General features: G+C 40.6%; 1 protein-coding gene across 14 annotated transcripts in view; it reads left to right on the top strand.

Moving 5' to 3' along the window:
- ADAMTSL3 (ADAMTS like 3) overlaps positions 1-19020 on the top strand; it is a 274175-nt gene that overhangs the window by 167037 nt on the left and 88118 nt on the right. For all 14 annotated transcript variants that reach the window (XR_005585749.1, XR_005585750.1, XM_039492789.1 and 11 more), the window contains 2 exons: positions 5320-5394; positions 17016-17173. Coding sequence is in view for 12 of the 14 variants with exons in the window: in XM_039492789.1 (XP_039348723.1) it covers positions 5320-5394; positions 17016-17173 (233 nt within the window). In the remaining 2 variants the exon portion in view is untranslated. The remainder of the gene's footprint in view (positions 1-5319; positions 5395-17015; positions 17174-19020) is intronic.

Genomic DNA, 19020 nt, shown 5'->3' with positions numbered 1-19020 from the left:
TAGCTTCCCCTGTAGACAAGCCTTTAGTGAGTTCACTTTTCCACTCACAATGTACTTAACTTTTAACTATACTGGGCTGGACCAACTTAAACCAAGCAGCTTTACTGCATTGTGTAATGCCACCCTTTCTGTGCTCCAGTCTTAAGGTTTGTAATAAGAGTGTTTCATGCAACTCCCTTTGGAAAGCATTCCAGGAAAGCATGAATATTCTAGGAGCCATTTGTAAGTCTGCTTTATAATTAGACAGGAGAGAGACTACATTGTTCCATCACATATATTGGGAAGCTGATGAAGATAAGGATGTATTTTAGTCTCACTTGTATTTGCATAAGTCTCAGAGGGGGCTCAGGAATGTGGCTCCCCCATTTTCAGTCCCAGGAATCTGGGTGTGATCTTACTGGCGTTGGGGCTCTCTCTGAAATCCAATGTCCAAAATCCCACAGGATCATCTTAAATGGTCATCTAAAATTGAAGTGATCCAATATGCTGAAAAGTGAGTGCCATATTTATTACGTGCATCTGAATGTTGTGTGTGTTTGAGATATTTGACAGAGCATAGTGACCAGTCCTTGAGCTACGACAGAAGGTGGACTATTACTTCAACACAGCAAAATGCAGGATAATGATGATTTTTAAAAAACAGGAGTCCATAAAATAGGCAGCCTCAGGCGGGAGATACAAGATCCTAGTCATGTGTGCCTTGGTTTTTAATGGGAACAATGGTGACCTAATGCCAGGCATTTCCTTCCAGCTTTCGTCCATGGTAGTGTTATGATTTTTGGCTCATTTGATTTTCAGCTATAGATAAAAGCTAGCAATTAACCTTCAAAGATACAGACATAGTATTAAAATGGTTTTGGAATCTCTAAGTACAGAACCTGGAGTAGCCACTTCCTCTTAAATTTTTATATGCGTTTGTATGCTTTTAACAATATGAGTCCCATTGATTTAATGGGAACTGTGCCACTTAAAAACCACTGCACACCACTTTGGAAATACAAGGGCTCGTGTTCCAGTAAGCATGCGGAGCATATACTTTCCAGGGAGAACCAGAGACCTTTTAAATTGTTAGATTTGGAGCCAGATGCTGGCTCATGCTAAGCCCCCTTTGCACTGATATAAAGTTCCCCTAAAGGCAGGGGTAGCTAAGGGTTCCCATGGCATGGGGAATGCTCAGTTGATGTGGGGCTAGCTAGGATAACTCTTTCCATTTCCGCTCATCCCCTCCGTTATGAATGTTACTGTAGTGCCTAGGAGCCCTAGTCATGTGCTGTATAAACCCAGAACACACAAGAAGGTCCTGTCCCCAGAGAGCTTACAATCCAAAAGCCGACACTGCAATGGCTTGCCAGCATTATTGTCCATGATCATAATAGGAATTGGGAAGCCAATTATAAACTGCCCGTTTCCTGAGGGCTTTCTCTGACTAATTCATTTGTTGGCTGGATACAGGGCAACCACTGGTGTAGGAAGGCTCCCAACAGCAGGAAAAGCAGCCCCGTTTGTGCATACAAGCATTATGCTTGGCCCAGTGATATCCATGTGTAGCTCCGGCCCAGTAGAGAAGCAGCGGATGATCAGCATCATGTTCTTTCCCTTCATTTGCCACAGAAACACTGATTGTCCTTGTTGCTCATCCTGAAATTTGCCTCCGTGACTGGTAAGAGTGACCATTTGCCTGAGTTTCTGAATGCTGTCTCAGCTCATCATTGCCTCTGGGAGTGTCCCATTTTCAAACTCCTGAGTTTTTCTTTGGCAGCTGGAAATATTGTTTTGAGCAAAAGTCGTGGCCGGGCTGGTCCAGACACATTGTACATGCCCGCTTTGTCTCCCATGAGGCAAGGAAAATCCTGCTGTAGTGCCAGCCTTACCAAATAGCATGATAGCAAACTTCGCACCCCCACCAGAACTTTGGGCCATACCAGGGAACGTTGCAGCGAGTGTGGAATATGTCAGAGGTTCTGCTGAAGGAGAGTGAAACGGGAACTTTCAGGACTACTAAGATTGAACTAAACTAGTGAAGTGGGGGAAGAATGGCAGAAGTCATAGGGTGGCCTTGCCTGGAGCACCCTCCTCTGGCAGGCCGCAGCGTGACAAGTATGTCTGTCTCAGTTTCCCTTTTCGACAGCCAGAGCAAAGGAACATTGTTTCTTTGTGTCTGATACAGAGCCCACCTCTGGGCATAATTTATTCACATACACCAGTGCACTACTTCCTCCAAACCTTGTAGTAAAACCAACTTCCAGTAAACACAGTAAAGAAATCTTTTCCCTGTTCCTCTCTCCACAGGCATCACCGGCAAGAATCAATAGCAGCTCTTGTTCTCCGTTCCTTTGGCCCCTAATCCAGGGCCCCACTCTCAAGGCCTCCCTGATTGAGATTGACCAGTCTTCCCTCTGCCCTTCACTCAAGGCTTCAGGCCTCCTCATCCTGCATGGTTCCCCTCCCCCAAACCTCCCTGCCTGGGAGTCATACCCCTGGTCATGGGATCCACCCTCCTGCAACAACCCTCTTGCTTCCAGACTTGGCTTCTTCTGACCAAGCTGGATCTTCCCCTTTACGTTGGGGCCACTGCTCATCAGGGGTCCCCAGCTTTGGTCAGTTTTTACCAACAGCTTCCTCCAAGCTCCTCACCAGCAACTCAGTTACAGCTCTGCTTCCAAACTCCTGACAGCTCTTCCTTGCTGCTTCTCTCTCCTTTAGGTTGCAAGCACCTCTCACCTACCCCTTCCTGGTTCCCTCAGGCTGTGATTTGCTAGGTCTCTGACTAACCAGGTATCCTCCTTTCTAGGGTCCCCAGGCCCTCTTTTGAGCCCCAGATGTTACAAACCAGAGTTACAGTCACCCCTACCACACAACCCTACACATTTGCCTCTTTGAGGCACTTCACAGATTGAGCCCAAAGTCTCACTGAAACCAATAGCTCAGGGCGCTCAGTGGTCTCCAGGATCAAACCCTTCTTAGAGGCTGTGTGCCCTGGCCAGGGTCTGTTTGGCTTACAAGAAGAGCTAGAGTCATTGATTAAGTGGGGTCAGACAGGCCCCTGGAAACCTGTCTTGTCTCTAATGCTGGAGGGCACTTATTATTGTTTGTTTATTATTCGTATCATCGTAATGACTAGTCCCGAATTCCGCAGTTATTTCATTGTACTTAAAGGTATAGTCATTCATTACCTTTTGGCTATTGATTGCAATTCAGCTGATGAAAAACCAAGAAGCAAAGAGATATTAAGTGGCTGAGCAGTTAATGTGTTTTCCAGGTCTCCTGAGCTGTATTATGGTTCTGACTGTAGTATTTTGCATGCTGATGGAATACTTATATATGAAATTAATAAGGATCACATTTCATTATGTCCAAAATAAATGGTTATATTTAAATAACTTTCCTAGAGATTGGAAATATAAAAACTGTAATGTAAGAAGGTGATTATTTCAGAAGAAAATAATTGCAGTGTTTGTTTGAAGTATCCTGAGCATTTGGCAGTATTTTATACTTATGCCAAGGAGAGGTAACCAGAAGCTGCTAATTTAGCATCTACTGTAAAAAGGCCTTGTTTCACATGAAAAGAAAGAATTCTTCAACTATTTTAGTTAAAAATTATAACCCAAGTATTCTCAAAATACTGTATGAGTATTTCTGAAGCAATGTATCACTAAACTTCAATTAATGGGTTACTGTTATTTTCTTGAACCCACTACAGTGAAATCCACCACAGCAAACACATAGCACAAGGATAGACTTATCTACAGAATCAAGCGATTGAATATGAGACTTGACTGTTCCTATGGGTATTTGGCAATACTAGGGCAGTTTGCTAGGAGAAATGTAAAATGTGTTTATCCTACATTATGTTCATGGTTTTGTGATTACTTTGCAGGATTTGTTCTTCTTTTGCACTGCCAGTGAGAAAAAGAAAAGTTATATTTTTTTTGTTTTTGTTTTTTTGGTCTCTCAAGGCTAGCAAGCCTTATCAGATTTTCACCATTCCTTTAGCCTCAGCTACATTATTTTTAACTTTCCGAGGGCCTGATGATGTTTACATTGAATCAAATGGCAAACTTCCTATTGAATTAAATGAAAGTAGGATTAATCTTAGCTTCCATCTCTCTCTCTACATTTCTTCATGGACTTCTGATGTAGTAACCTACTTCGAGGCAACCTAATAGCACGTGGGTGTTATTGTTAGGTAATTTAAAGGCCAGATTAACCTGTATGGGATATGCCTGCAGAGAGTGTCTCTGTGTAGCTATTGGCCAGTGTGGTTGATATGTGCAGAATTGGGTTTGCAGCTTTATGACGTTTGGGTTGGAACATGATGGATGTGGGAAGGGGCAAGGTCAATGGGGCTGTCATGTCTCTGTGGCATCAACCCCCTCCCCTCCAGAACCTATGGGGATTTAGAACTCAGGACAATGCTGATCCCTTTTGCACACTGACTCTTCCCCATTCCGAGGGCGTGACACATGATGGAGTGGAGAGGCCCCAGAATCATTAGACCCCAGGGTCTGTTAGCTTCTCCATTGATTTGCCATTGGACCTTGGCTCAGTCTCAGGTTGCCCATCTATAAAATGGAGGCAGTAATACCCACCCACCTTTTGTAAAGCACTCCGAGATCTACAGATTAAAAATATATATGTTAAGTATGATTATTGTTAAGGGGTATTTCAGGCAAGCAAAAGCTTTTTTTTTTTTTTGGTTGAATTGTCCTGTTTGATGCTGGTTTGGTTTATAGTTTTAACTTGGGACTGTTCCTGGAAGGAATAATCTTATATTGTAAGTTACAAGCAGACTTTGTTATAATTTGCTTTTAACTGGTCTGTAATTGGTTAAGGGTTAGTGTTATGTAGATGATTTATTTCCTGTAAATCCTGCCACTTATTAAAGTTGTGACCTGCTCTAGGAAATGAGGTGTGGGCAAAGTGAAACTGAACAGCTGGGGGCATGGGGGGCTTGCAAGGGGAAACACTAGTTAAGGGATTTGCTAAGTCTGACCAGTGATTAGGAAATAAAACTAGGACAACAAAGTATAAATATGCACCTAATGTACTACTGACATTTTAGTTATTTTTGTTAATAGAAAATAATTTACCAATAGCAGAAAAGATTTACACGTCCACATGCAGGTCTTAATAGTTGCATAGCTTAGCAAACAGACTTGGTGTATTATACTTAATAAAATAATATGTTATTTGAATAGAAAAATTGTGGAACCTGTTAAATATTTTTTGAGACACATTTGACAGTTTTCAGTCTAGTTACGTGATGTGATAATTCCCTGGTGCAAGATCATTTCTAAAACAGTTTCTTAATTTTCCTAGGGGAAGAAATTGTGATTGCTATACCTCATGGGAGCCGCAGTGTGAGACTTACACTGAAAGGACCAGCACACCTTGGTATGAACAGTTTTTTATATATTATTACTAGACAGAATAAAACCAGAACCTTTTATCTGAGTGCATCCAAACTTTAAGTGTTTTGGCAAGATCAAAGCCTTGATTCCTTTTCCCATTTTTAATTTTCAACCCAAACTGTGCGTACGGAACATTAACATTACATTGATTTTGGCTTGTTTTCAAAGAAGTCGGTTTAAAAATCACAATGGTATGAATGTATGTGTAGTTATGGTTTCTTTATAATGCTGAACTGTACAAGAATTCTTGTATAGAGTATCTAAAATAAAGTACATTGTTCACGAGACTTGGGAAAACTTCCATCAGAACTATGTTCAGTGGAGAACTGAATGGGCTTTAGATCAACAACATGTATATATACCAGTGATGGGCACTATTTACAGATCTTTGAGAGAGAGAGAGAAACTGGAAATCGGACTTCAAGCCCAAGTAACCAGTTCAAATCCAGAAAAGGCTGATAATGACCCAAAATGGGTTCCATGGCCTGTGTGAAATGAGTAATGTGGTCTCAGTCTAGTTCCCCATGGATATGTGTTACAAAACCTACCATTATTACAACTGGGATTAATAGGTACCTCTCTTGGCAGTCTTAGGGCATGTCTACACTACCAGATTAGTTCGATTTAACTTAATTCGAATTTGTGGAATCGACCTTACAAAGTCGAATTTGTGTGTCCACACTAAGGACACTAATTCGACTTTGTGAGTTCACACTAACGGGGCAAGCGTCGACATTGGAAGCGGTGCACTGTGGGAAGCTATCCCACAGTTCCCGCAGTCCCCGCTGCCCATTTGAATTCTGGGATTTCCCCACAATGCATGCTGGGGGGAAAAATGTGTCAAGGGTGGTCTTGGGTAACTGTCAGCATTCAACGTGCTTTCGGACGTCTCAAGGGGAGATGGAGGAGCTTACTGACTCGCTCGGATCTCAACAAAACCAATATCCCCATTGTTATTGCAGCTTGCTGTGTGCTCCACAATCTCTGTGAAAGCAAGGGGGAGACCTTTATGGCGGGATGGGAGGTTGAGGCAAATCGCCTGGCTGCTGATTACGCTCAGCCAGACAGCCGTGCAATTAGAAGAGCCCAGCGGGAAGCGCTGTGCATCTGGGAGGCTTTGAAAGCTAGGTTCCTCAGGGAGCAGGGTAACCTGTGACTGTTCAGTTTCTTTACAGAGAAGCTGAACCTGCCCCTGCTTCAGTTACTGTTGACTTTCTTCTGCGGTTACATACCCCATTCACCACGTTTCCCCCCCTTCCAACACACATTTAAAAATAAAGTTAATGGAACATTGTTAATTAACGTTTTCTTTATTAATGAATTCGCGTTAAAGGGTTGAAACAGGGACACAGACTGTGGTGGGTAGGGTGTGCAGTGATGTTAACACCGCTTCTACACTCGAGGAATGATAGGCTCCTTCTCCTAGAGCGGTCTGCAGTGCCGGACTGGTTGTTTCAATGGAGCCTGCCATCCCTCCTTTTCGGGACTCTGTGTGCGGGGGCTACGTGACCTTGTGGCGGGGGAGGACGGTTACAGATTCCCCTGCTGCGTGGCTCTGTGGTTCGGGACAAGGACCGCTGCATAAGTTCTGTAACCGCCCTCCCATGCCACAAAGTCACGTACCCCCCACCCACACAGAACATGGAAAATACCTCCCAGGCCGACCAGGGTGCCTACTGACTGCACTGTGTGTGTGACCTGCTGTTGATCCTGCCCCCGTGTCTGTACCCTGGTAAAGGTGACTGTCCTATGCAATTAACAACCCCCTTCCCCACCCCCTTCACAGACAGTCTTCTGTAGAAAAACTTGACGGAAATAGTAATTAACAGCAAACTACTTTTAATAATCAACTACACAGTTAGGGGATGAAACTGGGATTGGGGCTTCGGTGAGCCAGGAAGGGAAGGACTTTTCAACATTTAGGGAATGAGAGCCTTCTTGTATTTGTGCACTCTGCAGGGGTGCAGTGACAGTTTTCACGGTCCCTGTCGCCCCTCCTTCTTGTTACTTTGGGTGAGGGGGGTTTGGGACTTTGTGGCGGGGGAGGGCGGTTGCAGATACAGTGCAGGGGGGCTCTGTCCTCCTGCCTGTGGTCCTGCAGAACATCCACAAGGCGCCGGAGCATGTCAAATTTTCCCTGGGCATTTCCTGTGTGGCTGATCAGAACATCCAAGCTCGGACTGCTGTCCAGAGCGTCAACAGAGTGGTGCACTGTGGGATAGCTCCCGGAGCTACTAAGGTCGATTTCCGTCCACACACAGCCTAATTCGACATAGCCATGTCGAATTTAGTGCTACTCCCCTCGTCGGGGAGGAGTACAGAATTCGAACTAAAGAGCCCTCTAGGTCGAACTAATTAGCTACCTGGTGTGGACGGGTGCACGGTTAAGTCGAATTAACGCTGCTAAATTCGACATAAACTCCTAGTGTAGACCAGGCCTTAGTATAGAGGCCAAAGAATGACTGACTATGGAGTTTTGAGGGCTTGATCCTTCTAAAGGTGTTGAGCATTCTGCCCTTGATTCATCAAAGCACTTATGCACATGCTTAATTCTAAGTGTGTGAGCAGCATCACAGAAATCAAGCCCTAAAGCTGCTGCTCAGTAAAATAAATAAATGAAAAAACAAAGTCTGAGCTGAGTTAAAGGATGCAAAGAAAACTAGTAAAGTAACCTACAAAAAGCCAATGCTGGAACAAAGCCAAAGGAGGCTCCATGTGGCTCCCATGCTGGGTTTAATCCTGGGAAATGGGAAACACTGGTCAATGAGCACCCGCTCCCGCAGCTGGCCAGTGGGTGCCAGAGACTCCCAGGAGAAGAAGCTACCTATTATCCCTTGGTGAGCGTCTCCCTCACTTGCTACTGTGACTGTCCCTCTTTCACCACCAGCCTCAACAGGTTCCCCAAACAGCTGATGCAGGTGTGTGGTACTTCCTCTCTAGCTATTGGATGTGTAAAAGCTTTGTGTGTGTTTCCCATCTTTCATCAAGAGTTTGGTGAAGCATTTATTTCCAAATGTTTTCCAGTGGCTCTTGGTTACATTTGTGGTTATTACTTAGAATTCATTTCTTTACTAGTGAGCAGTTTTTCCATATAGAACTTATCATTTAAATGGAAAGTGTGAACATCCTCACAGACAATGAAATAAACTTTTTAATCTGATATTTCAAACAGTATTTTATTAGTGAGATTAAAATATTTTAGGGCTATTGGTCTGAATCATGATGATAAAAAGGACTTTTATTGCTGTAAGAAGTGTAAACAGCGAGAATGAAACATATTTTGCCTCCGTGTATCATATGTTTCTTCTAAGACAATGGCATCATGGTTTAAAAGAACCATGTTTAAAAGAACTTTGAATGACATTAGGTTTAAATTTTGCAGCTGAGAACATTAATGTAACCCCTGAGTGAAACTTTGAAAGGTTCCATGAATGTATAAAATAAGCTATTCTTCCTCCCATACTAATTGTTTACAAAACAGAAACTTCTATCAACATAAATGATATTGCTTTTAAAAAATGTTGCAAGAGCTATTTAAAGCAGCGGTCATGATTAGTTCATAGCAGAACTATTGTTCTCTGACTTTGTTTTAGCCTGTTTTAATTATTAGTACTTATAGAAGGGAGCTGATTGTTGCCTCAGCTTCAACGAATCCAGTGGAGCCAATGTTCCCCAGCTACATTGCTATTTTTAGCACACTAGCTCCAGTAGAGCTAGCCTGTGTCTGTCTACTCATGCTGACAAGTGCACTTTGGGTAGAAAGCTTAAGAGAGGCTCCTTTTTTCCTCTTACCCTCTCCCCAACCAATCCCTCTGCAAATCTGGGAGGAGTCAGACACATTCATTTCACACTCCAAATTCATTTTACCTATAATCTTAAAAATGACAAAAGTGAAAAAAGTGAGTGCTGGGCAGAAACAACAATTTTTCTCACTCTGTGGTCAAATCTTTACAGTAGAGACACATGGAAATGTACTACTGGACAATCTGCCTGACCCCCTCCTGTGACTGAAGTGTGTTGATGTTGTAAAAGTCATTTAATGACAGAGCCAAATGCTACTCTGTTATTCTCATGCAACTCCATTAACTTCAGTGAGAGCGTGTTGGCATACTCATGGGCAGAATTTTAGGAAGACTTATTTAAAATACCAGACACTGTGCTGGTTGTTAGAGGCTCTCTTGTTGGTTTGTTTTGGGGTAGATTCTCTCTCTCACACACAGTTTTATTGCCACCCATGTCAGAGTATCTGAGCACCTTCTATGTAACATCAATAGCAGTAGCCATGTTTCTAGTGGACTTCATAGAGTCTGGCATTTCTCCCTTTTAGGGGTACATTTTTGTGTGGAGAGGGGAGAGAAAAAGAATTATGAGAGGTTTGGGAATAAAAGGGGTTTTGAATTGTGATAACCACTTATGGTGGAAAGACTTTCTCAGAGAAGGTGGCTTTGCAGCATTTCATAAAGATGATCAGACTTTGGATTTCCCTGATCTCCTCTGGAAGATAGTTCCACAGCTGGGTCTCCTTGACAGAGAATGTTATGTCCCAGCTTTCACGTGTTTCATCTGGTCTCTGTGATCTGCATTGTCCCAGAATAGCACAGCTCTCGCGGTGATTCATAGATTTAAATTTGGTCTTTCATGTAGCAGGTAGCAGATTCCAAACAAAGAAGTGCTCCACAAAATTGGTTTTGTCAGTATTTAAGCATGCTGGAAAGAGTCCACTTTTTTGTGTATTTTGTGAAGAGTTTTAGATGTATGACATATTATTAAGCAATCAGGAGGGGGCTTCATTATGCTAGTCTCTTTACTAACACATAAGAAACCCTAGTCCCTGTCCCTGGGCGCTTACAGTTCTCATAGTCTCACTTTTTAATGCCTGCATTTTGTGAATAATGCAACAGGCAACAGCATTGTCACATTGTACCTAATAGATTTATGAAACAAAGTATTTTGTTTTGTTTTAGAATAAAGTATGGGTTTTCTAATAGTTGTTTAAAAAGCTTTAGAATCAAAAGTAAGACAGAGGGTCCTCTGAAAACAATCCTCCTGCAGAAGAAACAGGAAAACCAGAAGCTAATATTTTTACAAGTGGCTAATGCTAGATAACTGAGTTCATGAACTTTGGGAGAGTGAGCTTAACTAGAAGAAACTGAAAGATGATGTATCTTTTCCCCTTTATGTGAATTTCTACTTTAGATGATGCTACTTGCATTAGTTGAGCTATTACGTATTTAGCCATACATACAAATACTTGTTTTTCTTCTTGGCTAGTATTAAAAGAAGTAGCATGCAGTTTATAATTGGAAAAGAATAGCTGCTTTTATTCCAGGATCTCATTTTCTCCTATGTGAGAATAATCTATGCATGAATTTAACATGTAGAATTTCCTGCACATTCTTATGCTGGGCATGGAATAGCTATCACCTATGGATTTCCCCCCATTTAGCCAACATATTCTCCTGATATCTACGCAGAAGATGAGAGATCCACACAGGGCTTCCTCGTGAATGTCCCAAGCCACTGCAGAGCTGCTGAGCAGTACTGGCTCCTGTGCTGCTGAGCCCTATGGGCTGCAGCCTGTCTCTGAAAGCATAGGGGTCCATTTTTCCAGGGGATCCCTCAACCACAGCTAGCCCCACAAATTCTCCTCTGGAAAGAGAGGTTCTACACTGTGAGGGAAAACAGCACAAGATAATACAGCCCTGGGTCCTCAGCATAGTTGATAACCCTGAAGGCACCAAAACAGGTTAACTCAGCCTTAGCCTGTATAAACTTGGTCTGCTTTCCTCAGAGGTTTGTCAAGGAGAGAATCTGTAGGAGCCCAGCTGGGTTTCCTACCCCATCTGACTCTGTGAAGTTGAAATTCTCCATTCCCCACCCCAAAATGCTTCCAAGAGTCAGGGCTGAGGAGCATGCTCTGGAGGTATAGCTTCTCGCTTCTGCAGGAGCACAGGGCTCAGAGTTCTTCTGAGTTCTGGGTGAGTGTTTGGTGAACTCTTTTCCTACCATTCCCTGCGGGCCAGGCTGTGGACTCCTTTCTTAGCTAGCAGTTACTTACTGCATTTAAATCAGTGGAAGCACTTGGGCGGGTAATTGTTTCCCAATAGGAATAAGGGGTTCCCAATCCAGGTCTGTGTGGGTAGTAACTTTATATACAGTTCTCTAGATGTGAGTGGTAAATGCAGGGTTAGTCTAAATTTTTTTTTTCCAGAGAACCATTTGCTGAAGCCCCCTGGAAGGTTATTTGTAGATATTTCCAGATGCCTAGATAGAAGCCTGCACAAAAGAAAAAAAAATCCTCAGTGTCTTACCTATGTATTTTCAAAATAACTTTATAATGTTACATGTCAGTTGTTTGATTTTACTCTGTATGGGACGCTTAAGATGACAGGCAGTGGCTTAGGCTGAGTGAGAATATGTTGCAGCAAAGGTTATCTATTGTGCTGTGGAACACTTCTTCATCTCACTGGGTGACACATTTCCTTGGAAAATCTGAGTAGCTGGTTCTAAGATCAGCAGAGACCTCTCCCTGAAATACAAACTGTCTCTACACAGCTGTATCTTACAAATTGTTAAACACATTGAATTCCTCCCTGGTGTAGCTCTGTAGACTTTAATTACATTTGCTGGCATTGCACCAAGGATGAATTTGACCCACTGTATTTTCAGATTGTCAGTTCCTAGCCAGAATTCTCAGTTTGACCTTTTTTGTAAATTTTGTTTAATTACTTTATTAAGAAAAGCTTAGAGATTGGAAATGTTAACATACTGATTTGGCTTAGCTCCCGAGATGGATTAACCTTCAAGTGTCTCGCTCCCTTCTCTGATACTCAGGTGTCTTTTTTCATGTTCTTATAGGGCCAAATTCTGAGAGGTGCTAAACACCTGCAGTTCCCATTGACTAGATCTGGAGTTGCAAGTGCTCAGCAATTTCCCTTAATGAATTTCTCTGTTGTAGCCATGTACTCAGTTTCTGAAAAATAAAAAAGTCACTGCTGCCCATAAATAGTTTTTTGTCTTTTTCTTAGCAGAAGTGAACCTCGAAATGTACCAGTATCTCTGAAGCCTTGGCACACACAGTGTTTTCATTAAATTATAGGAAAAATACTCAAATAAAAATAATAGAAGGGAAAAGACATGAGAGAGAATCTAAAATAAGAGTTAAAGTACTATAAAATATTTGTTGCTCTCTCTGGTTATTTCTGATCTGTTCCTGATTGTAATTGCTTAGAAAATGGGACATTTTAATTTCTGATTCTCTTGAGAGCCATCAAAAAAGTAATTATATTTGACTTCATGGTAGATTTCCAACCCATGACCATGCTGGAATTATTTTTTGGAGGAGTTTCATTTACTGAAATGTCTGTCAAAGCATGTATAGGATCCTTCACTGTTCTATCCATTAGAAGAGTAGAAGACAATCTTTAGAAAGCATTTGGTGGGCACTAGTTAGATTAATATGGATTTTACACAGTTTTACACCTGTAGTTGTTCAAGGAAATGACTGCTTCTTCTAAAGTGACAACTGTATGCCTCCTTTTTTGGTTACAACAAGCTACTTTTGAGTCTAAAACAAGATTAGAAAATGACAGCGGCTGCTTCAGGAATGCATCTCTTACATGAAAAGAAGTGTCCAATAGCCATTTTCCTTACTTTTATTTATGTTCTAGGTCAGTGTTTCCCAAACTTGGGATGCCGCTTGTGTAGGGAAAGCCCTTGGTGGACCGGGCTGGTTTGTTTACCTGCCGCGTCTGCAGGTTCAGCTGATGGCGGCTCCCACTGGCTGCGGTTCGCTGCTCCAGGCCAATGGGAGCTGCTGCAAGCGGCATGGGCTGAGGGATGTACTGGCCTCCACTTCCAGCAGCTCCCATTGGCCTGGAGTAGCGAACCGTGGCCAGTGGGAGCTGTGATCGGCTGGACCTGTGGACGGCGCCGGTAAACAAACCGTCTCATCTCGCCAGGGGCTTTCCCTGCACAAGCAGCGTCCCAAGTTTGGGAAACACTGATTTAGGTAATTCTCTAGTGTTAACAGTCCAAGAGCATCACTGCCACAGAAATTATGTTGAAATTTACGGCTAGCCTATTAGTCAACTCCTAGCTTGGTTTTACAAGTTTGGCTTCTGCAAGAAATTCCTCTGAGATAGTTTTGGGTCACATGATCCAGATAAGTATGAGCAAAATAGTAACACTTTAAATAATTTGAGTATAATAAGTACAGTAATGAAAAGTTTTATTGTATGATACAGTACAGAATTTATTACACCAAATGACTACACTTTCCTGCCTTGTGCCTAGATAGCCATCAAAATTCCACAATCTGCAAAATTGCCAGTATTTTAGACTAACCTTTTAAAATCTAATTTAATATAACCCTGTATTTTAAGGCAAGTTTAGCATAATTTCAGTTTTCCTTGCTCCTGTACAGTCTCTGAGAGTAATTTAATGCCCTTGGATCTTATTTCAGTAATGAGATTAGGAATTAAGGGCCTGCTCCTGCTCCTTTTGAAGTAAATGGCAAAACTCAAACCATTTCAATGGGAGCAGGATCCAGACCCTATCTATATCCATATTGAAGAAAACTTAAACCAAAATGCTTGGATCTGGTAATATTTTAAAGTGCCTTAACAAGTTACCTTTAATCCCTCTTGAACGTAGGTATGTATTTTGTAAAGTCTCCTTTTTATTATCCATCACATTTTTTTTGCCATTTTTGTATGGCTTGTGGGGAATTGTGTGAATCAGTAATGCCATAGGCAGTCTCTGATTTAAAAAAACCTCCTTACACAGTTCTGTCTATGTACTTCATTCCTAACCTAGACACCACTGCTTTCCAGGTCATTCTAAAACAGAATCTGAAAATGGCTATGAATCATAGGGTTTATTTTAACTAGGTAAATTAAGGAGTAGGTTAATTTCTCCACACTCATTTCCTCTTGGGATTTATTCAGGATTTTAAGCCAAGGCTCCAGATTGGGAAGGGTTAGTGTAATTACTGTGCCATATAAACTACATCTCTTCTTGAAGGGTATAGGCTCTCATCACCAAGAGGCCTTTTAAAATATTATTTATTTATAATTTATTTTTTTATATTTTTATATTTATAATTTATTTATAATATTTATAATATTATAAATATATAATATAATATAATATAATATATAATATATTTATAATATAATTTATATTATTATATATTTATAATATTATAAATATATAAATATTTATAATATTATTAATTTATCGTATAAAACATATCTGCTAACCCCCAAAGTAAACTTAGAATTTATCGTCTATTTCAAAGTAAGTCTTGAAGCTTTTTTTGCATGTCCATCAAGTCCCCAAAAGGGCAGATTCTATTATCTCATTAAGACTTAGAATGGCTCAAAATGCTATTTAAATGATGTCAATTCTTTTTAAAGAAATCTAACTAATTATATCCCTTAAGCAAATATTTTTATTTTACTTTTAATAGCTGCATATAGTCAGCCTGTGACCTGGGCAGTTCAATAACTAATAACCAGTGCTGCCTAGATGTAGTGAGCCAAATTCTTCCCTGTTCTAACTCCACTGCTTTCACTGGACGAGTGATGAATTTGGCCCATTGTACCTTATCCAGATTTCTCAGTTGACTCTTGCAAATGCCTTCTTCCTAGATATTTTGTAAGACTCTATATTGGGCTTCTAGTAGCACCTTCACAAGGCATTATGGGAGACACTTTACAGAATCCATACAGTGTCAGAGATTATAAAGCCAGTTCCTCAACTACACTGACCCATACTCCCTTTGCTGCTGATACTCTTAATTATTCAATTGGTTGATAAACCAACTCGTGAGTGCTCAGGAGAGAATTATATAAATTCAGTTACTCATCATTAAACAATTGCCTTTTCTTTTCCCTTAAACATTCATTGTCCAGCAATTTGCCCTTTTCTATGACTACTTCTTTTACTCTGTCATAACTGGACTGAAAAGACGCTTTTGACAGGACCCTTCTAGCCTGGTTAAGGGCCTACTTTCACCAGTAAACTTAGGTCACTAAAGAAAGGAAACAGGCACTCCATCAAATGTACAAACATGAGACAAAAATGTGGTTTACAAACATTAATTGTCCTATGCATATTTCTTGAAAAAACACACACTTCTATGTTGCAAAATAATTACTTTATCCTTTAACTTTATTACTTTATCCAAACTTGGGACGCTGCTTGTGTAGGGAAAGCCCTGTTGGGCCAGGCTGGTTTGTTTACCTGCCCCGTCTGCAGGTTTGGCCGATCGTGGCTCCCACTGGCTACGGTTCGCTGCTCCAGGCCAATGGGGGCTGCTGGAAGCAGCGCAGGCCAAGGGACGTACTGGGCCCTGCCAGGGGCTTTCCCTGCACAAGCGGCATCCCAAGTTTGGGAAACACTGCTTTAAAATGTTGGGAGTGGAGGACAGAAGCTGGCACTTTGGACAGAGAAAAATGAGAGGTGATTAATCCAAAGTCATTTTAAAGAATATAGTAGGGAGAAATGACTGAGATCCCTTAATTCTTCCAGTCTGATCTCTTGGGGCTTGTCTACACACAAGAGTTGTACTGCTTTAACGGTAATGTTATATCTAAGTCAGTACAACTTCCCCATGTGTGGACATAGTTATAAAGGTATAAATGTTCTTATACGGGATATAGCTATTCCTGTATGGGAAGAGGAATAAACTTTATTGATATAAGGCACCTTAAACTAGTATAACTGCATCAATGCTAAAGGTTGTTCTGGTATAACTATTTCATTACAAATCACTCCCATAACCAACATAGTTATGCAGTACAAAATCTGTGCGTAGACCATGCCTTACTCTGAAACATCTCTTCAATAAGAGTGTAACCAACCCCTCATTCCAATGCACACATTCAATATTGCCTTTCAGCACTGGGCACATACCATGTTATGGAGTGCCCAGAGGTTTTCCTTCCTTAATATCTTCTTCATCCAGTTTGGGACAACATAGGGCAGTCGATATGTGGGAGGTTATCCCATACTAAGTGTTTTCTATCTTTTGGAAATTCTAGTCTACTCTGTTTCTAAGGAATGCAAAATAGCAATGGAAAGGTTTTCATCATCACCTATTCCAAGAATATGACATTCCTACTTGCCCAACTCTTTGTTAACATAGTAAATATTCAGAATGACGTTATGGCTTCCAGATGCTTAGAAGGATAAAGATATTGAGGTGGTTGTCCATTGATAGTGGGAACTTCAAGAAATAAATGCGTGTATCGACACCTGCATTTTATCATACTGAATCTATTGCTTGATACATAATATTGAGGCAATTGATTTGGGTTAAATGGTATTAACGGTACTTCTCTTTATATACCATGTAAAAGAATGGTGTGATCAGGCAGATAGTTATTGTGTCCAAAGAATACTGAGCGAACTACTTCATGAATGTATAGATCATCCTACAATACAAAAGCTGAAGTGTCCTCTACTCATGCAGTTTTCCTATGCACAAACCCTGCTACTTCTTGCAAGTCATGATTTGTTCAAATTGCTTTCTGACTTACTTGAAAATAAAAAATATACTCTGTTTAACCTAATTAAATTATATGTTTTCTTTGTTAGTTATTGAGTCAAAGACACTGCAGGGAGACCAGGGAGAACACAGCTTTAATGCCCCTGGAATATTTGTCGTAGAAAACACAACTGTTGAATTTCAGAAGAGTTCGGATAGAGAAACTATAAAGATTCAAGGACCTCTGGGAGCAGATTTCATTATCAAGGTAGGATATGTGTTTAGGCATGCTGAAAGCTGGGTCTGCCAATATATTTGAAGTACATTGGAATGTAAAGTAAAGGAGAGCGAACATGTTATACTTAACTGTTGCATAGTTACAAGGCAATTTGTATATTCTCTTGTTCTTTATGTGTATGTTCTAATGGACCACTGCATATAGCACTGAACTATGGCCTTGATACATCAGTCAGATCCACATGGGCACACTCCTGTACTCATTTCCATTGACTTCAGTGGAAGTCTGCATAAATGCAGCAGTCTCTGAGCACAAACCTGATTTGATTACAGAGTCAGAACCTTATCAGCTTTGAATAAGCCACTAAGAATTGTGAAGGATTTTACAGTTTTCACACAAGGAAAGATGCAACCAATTTCTTCCAGTCATTATAGGAACCTTGTCCGTTGCTAAGGATCTCCACCATTATTTACAATGGCATAAGCTGCCATAAACACTTTTTCTGACATTCTCTCTGGTGGTGAATTTAGTGCTCTATCTTAAAAGTAGATATATGTGTATTAAAAGGGGGAATTGAAAGGCAAGAGATCAGAAAGGCAAGACTGAGATGAACTGGAAGAGGCAGGCTAGTTGGCTCTAATCTTTTTAGCTTTCTAGGACCTGCTTATCTCACAAGTGAAGGGAAGGGAAGAGAAGGGAGGTATCAGGGAGCACACCTCTTAGTTTTTGTTTTAAATTTAAAAGTTTGAATAAGCTTAAATTATCAAAGTGAAATTCACTTGAAACTGGTGAAATTCACATGATTTCATTTCAAAGCCATGTTACAGCCCTGGAAAGGTTTGTTACCTTTAACAAAACCTCCAGTGATCCTGATATGAGTTTCAAGTTAATAAAGAAACCCCAGGATAGGTGAGTTCCCCTCCCCAAAATAATATGAAACAATACTAGCCTCATTCTCTTAAGAGACTGAATTTTGTGTCTGAAGATTCCCAGGATCATCAGATTTACAAGTTCAGGTAGGTACAAATCAGAGATTAAGAACTACATTTTTAGGAGTGCGAGCGAGGTTTTTCCTACAGGAACTAAGTGTAAAGAACAGTCTATGTGCATTTGTGCACTGGGTGAAAGCCAGCCTTATTGTAAATATTGGTTCAATCAGGGGAATATGAAGATGGTGATAAATTTAGATGCATATTTGGGCACACATTATTTGTACATTTTTATTTGGTATGCTAAAAAACCCGAGTCTGTATTTTTAGTCATGGACTCTGGTTTTAATTGCCCATTTTGAAAATGGAAGTTATTAGCATTTCTAAACATTTCCTCTCTATAGTGGTTTGAGCTCTATGCTTGTCTAGGCTGAGTTAATTGCAAGGTAAATTATCCTAATTATTAATGGTACGCAGTGATGTTGTAGCCATGTTTATCCCAGGATATTAGAGAGACAAGGTGGGTGAAGTTAATAAAAGATATTACCTCACTCACCTTGACTCCCTAATTATTAAAACATTCCAAATTTAAGATACACTGTAAAAAAAAAATCCTGAATTGTTTTCTTTCACTACACCCTCAAATAATTTCTGTATAAGTTGCCATTGGTTGATTGGTTCCTGAAAATTTTCTCTCCCCTTTTGGGTAATATATATATATAAGGAATGAAATGCCTTTCTGAGTTTAAAATAATGTTTTATTTTAAGAAGATGCCAAAAGTTATATGTGCATAACACGTAACTCCCAGGAGGGAAGCAAAATTACTAAGCTTTAATACAGTTCATTTATGGCTTCCAATTATTTTTACTGTTATTACTATGATTTTTTTATGCACTAATCACAATGGCATATGCACTTCTTGAAAAAAAACCAAACAGTTTACATTA

Source organism: Mauremys reevesii, linkage group 10 (assembly GCF_016161935.1).
Source record: "Mauremys reevesii isolate NIE-2019 linkage group 10, ASM1616193v1, whole genome shotgun sequence".
NCBI classification, from domain to species: Eukaryota; Metazoa; Chordata; order Testudines; family Geoemydidae; genus Mauremys; species Mauremys reevesii.
The sequence above is the reverse complement of the archived record's forward strand: the minus strand, read 5'-3'. Positions and strand labels throughout refer to the sequence as shown.